Raw genomic sequence first — 13,781 nt, 5'->3', positions numbered from 1 at the left:
ACAAACAGTGACAACTTTACTTCTTCTTTTCCAGTTTAGATTCCTTTTATTTCTTTTTCTTCTCTGCTGTCACTAAAACTTCCAAACCTATGTTGAATAATAACGGTGAGAGTGGGCAACCTTGTCTTCTTCCTGATCTTAGTGGAAATGGTTTCAGTTTTTCACCATTGAGAATGATGTTGGCTGTGAGTTTGTCATGTATAGCCTTTATTATGTTGAGGTAAGTTCCTCTATGCCTACTTGCAGGAGCGGTTTTATCATAAATGGGTATTGAATTTTGTCGAAAGATTTTTCTCCCTCTATTGAGATGATCATATGGTTTTTCTCCTTCAGTTTGTTAATATGGTTTATCACATTGATTGATTTGCATATATTGAAGAATCCTTGCATTCCTGGGATAAACCCCACTTGATCATGGTGTATGATCCTTTTAATGTGCTGTTGGATTCTGTTTGCGAGTATTTTGTTGAGGATTTTTGCATCTATGTTCATCAGTGATATTGGCCTGTAGTTTTCTTTCTTTGTGACATCCTTGTCTGGTGTTGGTATCAGGGTGATGGTGGCCTCATAGAATGAGTGTGGGAGTGTTCCTCCCTCTGCTATATTTTGGAAGAGTTTGAGAAGAATAGGTGTTAGCTCGTCTCTAAATGTTTGATAGCATTCGCCTGTGAAGCCATCTGGTCCTTGGCTTTGTGTGTTGGAAGATTTTTAATCACAGTCTCAATTTCACTGCTTGTGATTGGTTTGTTTATATTTTCTATTTCTTCCTGGTTCAGTCCCTGAAAGTTGTGCTTTTCTAAGAATTTGTCCATTCTTCCATGCTGTCTATTTTACTGGCATACAATTGCTTGTACTAATCTCTCATGATCCTTTGTATTTCTGCAGTGTCAGTTATTACTTCTCCTTTTTCATTTCTAATTCTATTGATTTGAGTCTTCTCCTTTTTTTTCTTGATGAGTCTGCCTAATGGTTTATCAATTTTGTTTATCTTCTCAAAGAACCAGCTTTTAGTTTTATTGAACTTTGCTACTGTTTTCTTCATTTCTTTTTCATTTCTTTCCAATCTGATTTTTATGATTTCTTTCCTTCTGCTAACTTTGGGGGTTTTTTTGTTCTTCTTTCTCTAATTGCTTTAGATGTAAGGTTAGGTTGTTAATTTGAGATGTTTCTTGTTTCTTGTGGTAGGATTGTATTGCTATAAACTTCCCTCTTAGAACTGCTTTTGCTGCATCCCATGGGTTTTGGGTGGTCATGTTTTCATTGTCATTTGTTTCTAGGTATTTTTTGATTTCCTCTTTGATTTCTTCAGTGATCTCTTGGTTATTTAGTAGTGTATTATTCAGTCTCCATGTGTTTGTATATTTTACAGATATTTTTCCTGTAATTGATATCTAGTCTCATAGCGTTGTGGTTGGAAATGATACTTGATATGATTTCAATTTTCTTAAATTTACCAAGGCTTGATTTGTGACCCAAGTTATGATCTATCCTGGAGAATGATCCTTGAGCACTTGAAAAGAAAGTGTATGCTGTTATTTTGGGATGGAATGTCTTATAAATGTCAATTAAGTGCATCTTGTTTAATGTATCATTTAAAGCTGGTTTCCTTATTTATTTTCATTTTAGATGATCTGTCCATTTGTAAATGTGGGGTGTTAAAGTCCCCTACTATGATTCTGTTACTGTCAATTTCCCCTTTTGTGGCTATTAGCATTTGCCTTATATATTGAGGTGCTCCTATATTGGGTGCATAAATATTTACAATTGTTATATCTTCTTCTTGGATTGATCCCTTGATCATTATGTAGTGTCCTTCTTTGTCTCTTGCAATAGTCTTTATTTTAAAGTCTATTTTGTCTGATATGAGAATTGCTACTCCCACTTTCTTTTGATTTCCATTTGCATTGAATATCTTTTTTCATCCCCTCACTTTCAGTCTGTATTTGTCCCTAGGTCTGAAGTGGGTCTCCTGTAGACAGCATATATAGAGGCCTTGTTTTTGTATCCATTCAGCCAGTCTATGTCTTTTGGTTGCAGCATTTAATCCATTTACATTTAAGGTAATTATCAATATGTATGTTCCTAGTACCATTTTCTTAATTGTTTGGGGTTTGTTATTGTAGGTCTTTTCCTTCTCTTGTGTTTCCTTCCTAGAGAAGTTCCTTTAGCATTTGTTGTAAAGCTGGTTTGGTGGTGCTGAATTCTCTTAGCTTTTGCTTGTCTGTAAATGTATTAATTTCTCTGTCAAATCTGAATGAGATCCTTGCCAGGTCGAGTAACCTTGGTTGTAGGTTTTCCCTTTCATCACTTTAAATATGTCCTGCCACTCCCTTCAGGCTTGCAGAGTTTCTGCTGAAGGATCAGCTGTTAACGTGATGGGGATTCCCTTGTAGGTTATTTGTTGTTTTACCCTTGCTGCTTTTAGTATTTTTTCTTTGTATTTAATTTTTGATAGTTTGATTAATATGTGTCTTGGTGTGTTTCTGCTTGGATTTATCCTTTATTTGACTCTCTGTGATTTCCGGACTTAACTATTTCCTTTCCCATATTAGGGTAGTTTTCAACTATAATCTCTTCAATTTTCTCAATCCTTTTCTTTTTCTCTTCTTCTTCTGGGACCCCTATAATTCGAATGTTGGTGAGTTTAATGTTGTCCCAGAGGTCTCTGAGACTGTTCTCAATTTTTTTATTCTTTTGTCTTTATTCTGCTCTGCAGTAGTTATTTCCCCTATTTTATCTTCCAGGTCAGTTATCCATTTTTCTGCCTCAGTTATTCTGTTACTCTTTCCTTCTAGAGAATTTTTAATTTCATTTATTGTGTTGTTCATCATTGTTTGTTTGCTCTTTAGTTCTTCTAGGTCCTTTTTAAACGTTTCTTGTATTTTCTCCATTCTATTTCCAAGATTTTGGATCATCTTTATTATCAATACTCTGAATTCTTTTTCAGGTAGACTGCCTATTTCCTCTTCATTTGTTTGGTCTGGTGGCTTTTTACCTTGCTCCTTCATCTGTTGTGTGTTTCTTTGTCCTCTCATTTTGCTTAACTTACTGTGTTTGTGGTCTCCTTTTTGCAGGCTGCAGGTTCATAGCTCCTGTTGTTTGTGGTGTCTGCCCCCAGTGGCTAAGGTTGGTTCAGTGGGTTCTGTAGGCTTCCTGGTGGAAGGGACTAGTGCCTGTGTTCTGGTGGTTGAGGCTGGATTTGTCTTTCTGGTGGGCAAGTCCACACCCAGTGGTGTGTTTTGGGGTGTCTGTGACCTTATTATGATTTTAGGCAGCCTCACTGCTAATGGGTGAGGTTGTGTTCCTGTCTTCCTATTTTTTTGGCATAGGATATTCAGCACTGTAGCTTGCTGTTTGTTGAGTGGAGCTGGGTCTTAGTGTTGAGATGGAGATCTCTGGGAGAGCTTTCACTGTTTGATATTACATGGAGCCAGGAGGTCTCTAGTGGACCAATGTCCTGACCTCAGCTCTCCCACCTTCTCGGCTCAGAAGAAAAGGAAGAAAAAAAGAAAGAAAGATAGGAATAAAATAATTAAGAAATAATTATTAAAAATAAAATAATTAAAAAGTAATAAAAAAGAAAAAAAAGAAGGAAAGAAGAGAGCAACCAAATGAAAAAACAAATATACCAATGATAACAAGTGCTAAAAACTATACTAAAAAAAAAATGGACAGACAGAAGCCTAGGACAAATGGTCAAATCAAAGCTATAAGACAAAATCACACACAGAAGCATACACATACACACTCACAAAAAGAGAAAAAGGAAAAAAATATATATATATAGTTGCTCCCAAAGTCCACTGCCTCAATTTGGGATGATTCGTTGTGTATTCAGGTATTCCACAGATGCAGGGTACATCAAGTTGATTGTGGATATTTAATCCGCTGCTCCTGAGGCTGATGAGAGAGATTTCCCTTTCTCTTCTTTGTTCGCACAGCTCCTGGGGTTCAGCTTTGGATTTGGACCTGCCTCTGCGTGTAGGTCGCCTGAGGGCGTCTCTTCTTTGCTCAGATAGGACGGGGTTAAAGGAGCTGCTGATTCAGGGGCTCTGGCTCACTCAGGCTGGAGGGAGGGAGGGGCACGGAATGCTGGGCTGCGGCGGCAGAGGCCAGAGTGACGTTGCACCAGCCTGAGGCGCGCCGTGTGTTCTCCCGGGGAAGCTGTCCCTGGATCAGGGGACTCTGGCAGTGGCGGGCTGCACAGGCTCCCAGGATGGGCAGTGCGGATAGTGACCTGTGCTCGCACACAGGCTTCTTGGTGGTGGCAGCAGCAGCCTTAGCATCTCATGCCCGTCTCTGGGGTCCGTGCTTTTAGCCGCGGCTCGCGCCCGTCTCTGGAGCTCCTTTAAGCAGCACTCTGAATCCCCTCTCCTCACGCACCAGGAAACAAAGAGGAAAGAAAAAGTCTCTTCCCTCTTCGGCAGGTCCAGACTTTTCCCCGGACTCCCTCCCGGCTAGCCGTGGTGCACTAACCCCCTGCAGGCTGTGTTCACGCCGCCAACACCAGTCCTCTCCCTGCGCTCCGACAGAAGCCCGAGCCTCAGCTCCCAACCCTGCCCGCCCTGGCGGGTGAGCAGACAAGCCTCTCCGGCTGGTGAGTGCCAGTCGGCCCTGATCCTCTGTGCGGGAATCTCTCGGCTTTGCCCTCCGCACCCCTGTTGCTATGCTCTCCTCCGCGGCTCCAAAGCTTTCCCCCTCCGCAACCCACAGTCTCCGCCCGCGAAGGGGCTTCCTAGAGTGTGGAAACCTTTCCTCCTTCACGGCTCCCTCCCACTGGTGCACGTCCCTATTCTTTTCTCTCTGTTCTTCCTTTTTTCTTTTGCCCTACCCAGGTACGTGGGGAGTTTCTTGCCTTTTGGGAGGTCTGAGGTCTTCTGCCAGCATTAAGTAGGTGTTCTGTAGGAGTTGTTCCACGTGTAGATGTATTTCTGATGTATCTGTTGGAGGAAGGTGATCTCCACATCTTACTCTTCCGCCATCTTGAAGGTCTCCTTGAGTGAGAATAACAATATCTATCATCATAGTTTGCTTTTGTTATTTTTTGCAATAACATTCTAGAATTTGGCCGTTATCAAGGTCTCAGGGATATCCATAGAGAATATCTAGTGGTTAACATTAATTCACTTAAAATGTATTTTTAACAACAGGAGATGAAACAAAGAGAGTTTTCAGTTAATCAAGGGCCTCGGTCCCCTGAGTGTTTGGGTTAATTTTCCTGGTGGTTAAATCTTTTAAGTCTTTTGAGATGCTTATGTCCTATCTAATACAAAAAGATCTTGGAGGCTGCTGAGAAAGCTAAGTATCATGCAGTACAATAAAAAACAAAGTAACTAGGACGAAAATAATAATGAGATTAAGCTATAGTGTTGCATCCTACTGGTTACAAATTCAGTCACATGAACACAACTCCTCTTGTTATCTGTGAGTTGGTCAAGTGACTTATTCTTGCTAAGCCACGAAAAGGAGTAATTCTCAGTAAAAAAAAAAAAGTGATATTAATACTTACCACATAACAATTGTAGTGGGAATTATAGAGATAATATACAGACAGCCCTGTCAAAGTGTCTGGATCAGAAAGGGCAGAATAAATTTTAGCTAGCCATAATTTTCATAATCCAACACATTTACTGGTGATAGATTTTAATTTCAGCTCTGAGTTTCTAAAGACCAAAGCAAGGAGGGAACATAATCCATTTGCAAAATTTGAGATGCTTTTAAAGTCTAAAATAAATTTTTCTTGCATAAAATGTGATGTGGTGGGCAAGACCATAGTGATATTCTCACAACAAATTCACATCACATCTCTCAATGAGAAATAATATTTTAACTAATGAGGTGTATCCACAGCATCCACCTGGATTGTAGGAAATGATTCTACAGTCTTTCCCTTGGGTTCTTTTATTGGCATCACTGATGATGTTTTGCTTTTACTAATTTGCAGTCACCATGTTTCTTGTTTCTGTTTAAATGCTTGTCCTTTATGCATAGCTAATACATAGCTGGTTATTCCTCATCTTTGGGGGCTTTTTACCCTTCCTCAGCATATAATCCTGCATCAAGACCTTCCTTTCATTCTGTTTTTGCACACAGAATATCCTGCTTACTAAGATTCAATTTTGCATTTTAGGTTGATCTTCAAGATGCCAGCCACTCATCTCCTCTAACATTCTTCAATCCTCAGGATAACGTCTTCTCTAGACCTCATAACTAAATTTACTTTCTATTTCTCCTCAGGTCATTACTGAGAATGCTAAATAACAAATTTGTTTCTTATTTTCTCATATAGAAAGTAGATACCAGGTGAAAAGAGACAGAGGCTGTGTTACACACACGTACACACACAGAGAAATTGCTTCTTTTTGCCCACATGTGTGAACTCTGGGAAATGAAAACTTAATACAATGTACCATGGGACACACAATTCTGATTTCATGAGATTAATGAATCACGAAGTTCCTTTTAAAGATATGTGAGGATACATACATGGACTCCAAAAGAGAGAGCTCATAACTAGCATAACCATTCCCATGCAAGAATTACGGTGTTAGTGGAAAAAAAAAAAAACATCACCAGAGCGGCTGGGATGGAAGACCCCAAGAAGTTTCAAAGATGTGACATACTTGTCAGTATCATGGAGGATGACACAAAGGGTGTCATTGGTATATGTACGGAAAATAATGCAGGGGGAGAGGAGGGAATGTGGGTCAGGAGCAGTCAGGCTAGAATTTTAAAGATAAGATGAAAAGGCAAAATGCCCTCAGAAACTGTGAAAGGGGTCTGAAACCAGCAGTATGAACACTAATGGGGCAATTGAAAGGCCAAGCACTGTCCTTTGTACCCCTCAAACCCAGAGGTCCACAGTCTCTTCTGCTGACTGTCCTCTTCCTTGATTCTTTGTTCATAAAGCCACAACCTGCAGGCCACAGAGCATCCTTTATCTATGTGGAGAAGATGGGGCAACAGGGGAGGGCCCTTCACTGCCTATTCAGTCATATTTGTATTTTATCAATATATATAAATTCAATTTCTAAGAGCCTTTTTTGAAAACCTGTTCCTTTCTTACATTCTTTCCCTATATGGTTCAATAGGTAGTTTTCAGTCACTGTTCAATAAGCAAAGAGTTGCTGCTAGTCACTATTTCTTAGAGTTTATCATTACATTTGCCATTGGCTCAGAGGATTGACTATTAATCTGAGCTACAAAGCACAGGGGCCCAGATAACCATACTTTGTATACCACAGGCCATTGCATCCTTCCTCCCATAACCTAGCTTGTTAATAATGGTTCACTCTGTGTGAGCAGCCAGCTAAGCGTAATCTAAACCCCAAATCAGTCACCAACCCCTGGAACATGTGACAGTCTGTTCGGTTTGACCCATCAGTCAGCTGTTGGTTCACATTACCACCTCCTAAGCTGGCCCAGGAGTAATTCTTGGCACTTTTTCACCATCCTTGCCCACCTTCAGTTTTTATCCATCACTCCTGTACCTAAAGAAAAGGTAAAGTTGGTTGATGTTTTAGAACTGGAGAAAAGTTCACCTTCCGAATAAGCTTAAAAAAAAATTTGTCTCTTCCTTTTGTCTCTGTGTCTAAATGGTCATGCCTTGCTAATTATAACCAGCAAACTTAAATTTAGAAATAATGTTATCATTTGTTACATTGAAAACAGTATTATGTTACATTGTCATGATCAATATTCTAAGAAAGAATATAGAGATCACAATATTAGGCTCTCCCAAGGTACTAAAAAGACCTTGGTACTCTCTAAATGTACTGAAAAAATATATACAAAGTTACATATGCAACAGATATTTAATAACTGCCTGTTATATCCAGGATCTATGTTAATTGCTGGGAATACAACGTTAAATGACATTCAGTATCAGTCTTCTAGAAGCCTATACACTAAGATACATAGTATAGATGGAAAGATCCAAAGAATGTGCCTCAGGCTAGACTCTTCTTTCTCTGTTCCTCAGTTTCCCCATCTATAAACTAGGGATTGAAATAGAACAGAGTATTTCCAATTTTTAAAAAACAATTTATTCTTCCCAATATTGTTCCAGTAAAATCATATTTAAAACTTCCATAGATGAAACATATAAAGTGATTGACCTATGAACTGTAACATAAAAATATTTTAATATGTAAAAGCTACTGTTTTAAAGAATAAAGAATGAATTTATTTTCCTAAACAAATTTTAACTGGAATTTCTCAGAAACATTTATTTTAAATTAATTTGAATCAATTCTGGAACTTACGTAGTAAGATTTCAAAAAATTCTTGCTAAATGAATATGTGAAAAAAACAAATGAGTACATTGTACCACAGATAACCTTAATATCTTCTGTACATGTGTTTGGATTCTTTAATATTGTATTTCAGAAATATCTTCCAAGATGAAATGACCCTTACAAATGTAAATAGATACTTCATGACTTCTATATTTTAACTTTTTCTCTTTGAAAAATAGATTAGACGATAAAGGCCAAGTGGTTCGCATCAACTTCAATAATGCAACTAGAGACACAATATTTGACGTACCTGTTGAAAGAGTTCAGCCTTTTTATGCTGCTCTGAAGGAGTTTGTTGACCTCATGAATTGTAAAGAATTCAAGTTTACTTTCAAGATGAATCCAGGTCAGTGAACACATTTTCTCAGACAACTGAAAGAATGGATTTTCTTCAACCTTAACCATTTAGCACTATATCTAGAGCAGTGTTTCTCAAACATGGCGTGTGGAACACTAACAACAGAGTCTTGGTGAGCAGCCAGCTTGCTTAAATAGCAGACTCCTGGCCCCTACCCTTCCTCTAAATTGACTCTCCAGACTTTAAAATACTCATAAGTCCCTAGGTAATCCTTAAGCACACCAAAATTTAATAACCTCTAACCTAAAGAATAAATATTGAAAGACAAGCTACAGACCAAATAAAATCTCATGTCTGATATGAAGACTGATGACTTATATTTTCTATTTTGATAGCCAATCAATACAAACTGAAACCTGTACTTAATTTTCCTATCTTGGTAAATAAATAAAATTATCTCCATGAGTCTCACTCTAAAGTACATGAGTAGGGTTTACTCATTACGCTTATCTGATCTGGCAAACATGGTGCTACCTGAAATAAAGTAGTACTTGAAGTATTCCAGCCACTTGGATAAAGGAACAGAAAGCACTATGGTTTGTCTGGACCATCTCTACTCAATAAAGTGACATCAAACTTGAGGCTTTTGATATTTAAAATAAAAAGCATAATTTCTCCCTCCTACTGATTGGGCCAAGTGGAAGATACTTTACATGTGTGATTATTTTTTGAATTGATCTTTGGTATAATAAGGTAATACTAGAAATCTCCATAAGTCCGCTGCTATGAAGTCAACACCAAGTTGAGTTTAAGAGCAGCAACATGTAAAATGGAAATACCATGGGAGAAAAGTACCCCCAAAATAGGAGTTGGAATTCAACCTTCACCATTCAATGGCAGTGTATCTCCTGGCAAGTGCCTCAACTGTTCAGAGCTTCAGTTTTCTCATGTATGAAAATAGGAGATAATACTCTCAAGATTTTTATGAGGCATAGAAATTATGTACATAAAATACTAGGAACATGAAAGACAAACCAAGAATGTCACTACCCTTATAATTGTTTGAAGCTGTTAAAGTAGAAATAAATACTTCTTAAGTCAGGAGGAGAAAAACAAATACCATATGATACCACTTATATGTGGAATCTAAATTATGACACAAATGAAACAGACTCACAGACATAGAGAACAGACTTGTGGTTGTCAATGGGGAGAAGGTTGGGGAAAGGGATGGACTGGACATTTGGGGTTAGCAGATGAAAGCTATTATATATAGAATGGATGAACAACAAGGTCCTACTATATATCACAGGGAATTATATTCAATATCCTGTAATAAACCATAATGGAAAAGAATATAAAAAAGAATGTATATATAACTGAATCACTTTGCTGTACAGCAGAAATTAACACAATATTATAAATCAACTATACTTCAATTTAAAAAAAACACTTCTGAGTAAGAGATAAGTAACCATTAGGAAGAACAATTCAAAGGTTTTATACAGAGATAATACTTTAAGTAAGAATTATAAAAGTGTCTACAAGGGCCCCCCAAGCTATGTAGTTCAAATGTCAAAAGGTCTAAAGCAGTCTCCATTCAGTGGGCCTGATTTGCATGAAAAAGCAAATGCGCAGTTTCATGTAAAGAAATAAACATATTGCGTCTTGATGTGAACCAAGTAGCAATGCTGTTTTGCAGTTTACATTTTCTAGCTCAGAAAATCATTTACACATAGAATTATATTCATATTGAACAAAATCTTTTGTCTAGGTGATGTGATTACCTTTGATAACTGGCGCTTACTTCATGGCCGACGGAGTTATGAAGCAGGAACTGAGATATCCCGCCATCTAGAAGGAGCTTATGCCGACTGGGATGTGGTCATGTCAAGGCTTCGTATCTTAAGGCAGAGTGTCCGGAATAGAAACTGAATCTCCTGTCGATAAGATTCCAGTGAGTGTATTTTATAAGATATGGCAAGGTTATTTGTCTTCACAGGCCATGAGCCATGTCAGTAACACATTAATTTCTTTAACACAAGAGTTCTCTTTTCTTTGTAGTCATATGCACTGCCAACTTTTTAGATGTTGTAGCCATGCTCTCTCTTTTTCAAATAAAGCATCTCTTCTGTCCAATTGCATGTATGATCTAATTTCTTTTGCACATCTCTGAGAGTCTCCAGAATACCTTCAAATAGTTTTGTATCAAAGTCTTTCTTCAAGTGAGGCTTCTTCTAAATAAAGCTTTTGTTTCAAATAGAGGTTGTGTTTCAAATAAACTTGTCTCAAAACATGTTTCTGCTCTGTTGCCTGGAGGGTCTCATTTTTCATGACTACATATGACTGTCTTTAGCATGCTTGGAAAGAGGCTTCATATTTTCAAAGATCTCTTTTGTTTACTCTTATTACAGAATTACGTGACCCCAATTTCCAGACCTCACCAACTTGGTGATCTCAGCATTTCTTTTAATACCTAAATTATGATACCAAACTCAAGAATATGCCAAATGAAAAGAAAATCTAGTTCCACCCCCCACCAAGTTGCTCTTGCCCCAAAGAAATACTCCCAAGGACTGCCAGCATAGCTTACCCCTGTCCGTGGATCAGTTCTCCTCACTCCTTGCCTTCAACTAATAACTAGAAAAGGTAGAACCAAGATGCATGCAACACTCATAAGTGGACATGATGTTTGTTAACCTCTGGACAGCTTGACTTGCTGGTCTTGGCTTCTTATATGGCCACTGCCTTGCTTCCAGTGATGGAACACAGGTGTCACCACCAGCCATGAAAGTTCCACTCTGGTTGTGCCCAGTCCCTTCCCTACCTCTGCCGAAAAGGGGAGTCTCAGCATTTCCATTTGCTGAAATCCTGGTAGTACATAGATTTTTAGTCCATACATTTTGGGACCTAACCAAGCCTCCTATTTCAAAAGTCTTAATCACTGCCACCACTGTAGCGCTCTACCTGTCACCTTAAGACCGAGTGAAAACACTACTTCCATCCATGCTTTAACTTTTGTTTCACACTCATAGTGTGCCCAAGGCACTGGGAATCTGGATCAAAAGTGTCTTAGGCCTATGTCAGCACACCCCTCTATTTTCTGAACTCTGGTAGTAAGTCCATGTTGCCTGCCCAGGCTCCTCTTTCTCTTGGAACACTGCCCCTTTCTGGGGCCTTCTTTGTCCTTTCCCATCATCTGGTCTTGCCTGGGGCTACTATAGTACACCACACATGTTTGATTCCTCTATACTTCAAATGAAATGGGTTGTGTTCTCAGTCTCACCTCTCCTAAGAGACTTCTAGAATGAAAACAGGTAAGTTCAATGGGGGCATGGCTTGATTTGAAGAGACTGCATTCAATAACTGAAAACAAATAAGTTTCTGGACTAACCCTAGCTCCATCCATTTACAGCATCTAAACCACAAACACTTGCAACACTAAAGTGACTTGTTAGACTTTTATTCATTTGACAGATATTTAATCACATACCTGGTATATATCAGGCACGGTGCTAGACTAAGGACATAGAAGGACTTGGGATGTGCCTGCTTATAGTCTGGTAGAGGAACAGATAAGGATGTAGATGACAATGTGTTATGTTAACAGAACGGTTCATAGGGAGACAACCAATACTGGGGAGGTTAATGAAAGCTTCAGTGTAAATTGAATGAGTGTTAACAGTAGTTTTCCTGGCAAAGATGGGAAAATGACTTTCCAAGTCAAAGGGCAGAAGAAGCACAGAGAATTGAAAGTGATCACAATGCAGGCACTGAGAGAGTAGAGTATAGCAGGGCTGTAAATCCTGGGATTGGATGCCTAGGTTCAAATTGTAATAATGATAATCTGTTAACTATGTGCCTTTGGACAAATGACTTCTTCCCTTAAGCCTCAGATTTCTGTCTATAAATGAGACTAATAATAGTTCTTATCTCATTATATTTTTATGTGGATTAAGTAAACGTTCATGTAGAGCAGTGTTTTCCCAAACTTCTCAGATGATAAGAGTCATGTGTGTGTGTATGTGTGTGTGTGTATGTTTAATACAACTTCCCAGACTCGGTCCCTGAAGACTAGGACTCAGTAGATCTGGGCTAAGAACTAGGAACTGTATTTTGAGCAAAGATCCCAGGTGATAGGCATCAACAGAGAAGTTTGGAAAAAATTAATGTAAAGCATTTAGCATGGCTCTTAGCTGAGGGTAAGCACTCAGTAGATGTTAACTATAATTAGTTATAATAACAGAGGTTGTAGAGGGAGAGGGTAGATAAGGATGGAAAGAGATATATGATGCCAGAGACGGAGATAGGGACCAAGTCATGAAATGTCAAAATGTATGTTGCACTAAAGAGCTGACATGTTATCTTGAAAGCAATGAGGAACCATTTAAAGGTTTTTAAACAATAAAGTGCCTTGGTCAGATATTCATTTTTTTAAAGATCCGCCTGGCTACATTGTGGAGGAAATTGTAAATGAGCAAGGCTAGAAGCTGTACATCCACTTATGAGGTTATAAATCTACTTACTGTAGGAAGCCAGATGAGAGATTAAGAAAGATTGAATCAGAATGCTGGGAGAGGGAACAGAGAGATAATTAGAAGGCTGAATCTAGAGAACTTGGTGCCTCTCGGCATGTAGAGAATGAATGAGATGTCCAGGATGCTTGCTGTATTTCTAGTTAAGAAAAATGGATTAACAGTGATTCCATGCTTAGGAAGAGAAGCCACAAGAGCAGAAGAAAGCTTGTGGGCAAGACAACGAATCCAGTTTTGAACAGACTGAACTTGAATTGTCCTTGGACTAGTCCATTTGGCAGTTGGCTCTGTATATACCTACAGCTCAGGACAGAGACCTGGATTGGAGATCTGCATGTGGAAAGTATATAAATGATGGATGAAATCATTACTTGTTTTCCTGGAGACATTTAGTGATCATGATCAAGATTACAAGCCTCATGATATGATGATAAACTAATGATATTGGCCTACTTTGTGGAATCAGTTACACCCTGAACATATCAGCGGTGGCTTACATTCAAAATCAGCTAGACCTCTTACATATCATATTTAGTCACTAGATGACAACATTCCAAACCAGCGCCCCATGGACTGGCTGCTTCCTTCTCTGATGAAAAATTATTTCTGCCCTGGAAAGAAGGGACAAAAGGATTGGATGCCATTGCAACA

General features: G+C 38.7%; 1 protein-coding gene across 3 annotated transcripts in view; it reads left to right on the top strand.

The window, feature by feature from the left end:
* Window positions 1-10,854, top strand: part of BBOX1 (gamma-butyrobetaine hydroxylase 1) — a 77,113-nt gene extending 66,259 nt beyond the window's left edge. For all 3 annotated transcript variants that reach the window (XM_060157747.1, XM_060157746.1, XM_060157745.1), the window contains exons 7-8: window positions 8,477-8,643; window positions 10,370-10,854. In XM_060157747.1, the coding sequence (XP_060013730.1) occupies window positions 8,477-8,643; window positions 10,370-10,530 (328 nt within the window). In that variant the 3' untranslated portion in view covers window positions 10,531-10,854. The remainder of the gene's footprint in view (window positions 1-8,476; window positions 8,644-10,369) is intronic.
* Window positions 10,855-13,781: the final 2,927 nt, after the last annotated feature.

This window comes from Lagenorhynchus albirostris, chromosome 9 (assembly GCF_949774975.1).
Source record: "Lagenorhynchus albirostris chromosome 9, mLagAlb1.1, whole genome shotgun sequence".
NCBI lineage: Eukaryota > Metazoa > Chordata > Mammalia > Artiodactyla > Delphinidae > Lagenorhynchus > Lagenorhynchus albirostris.
This window is presented reverse-complemented; position numbering and strand designations above follow the sequence as displayed.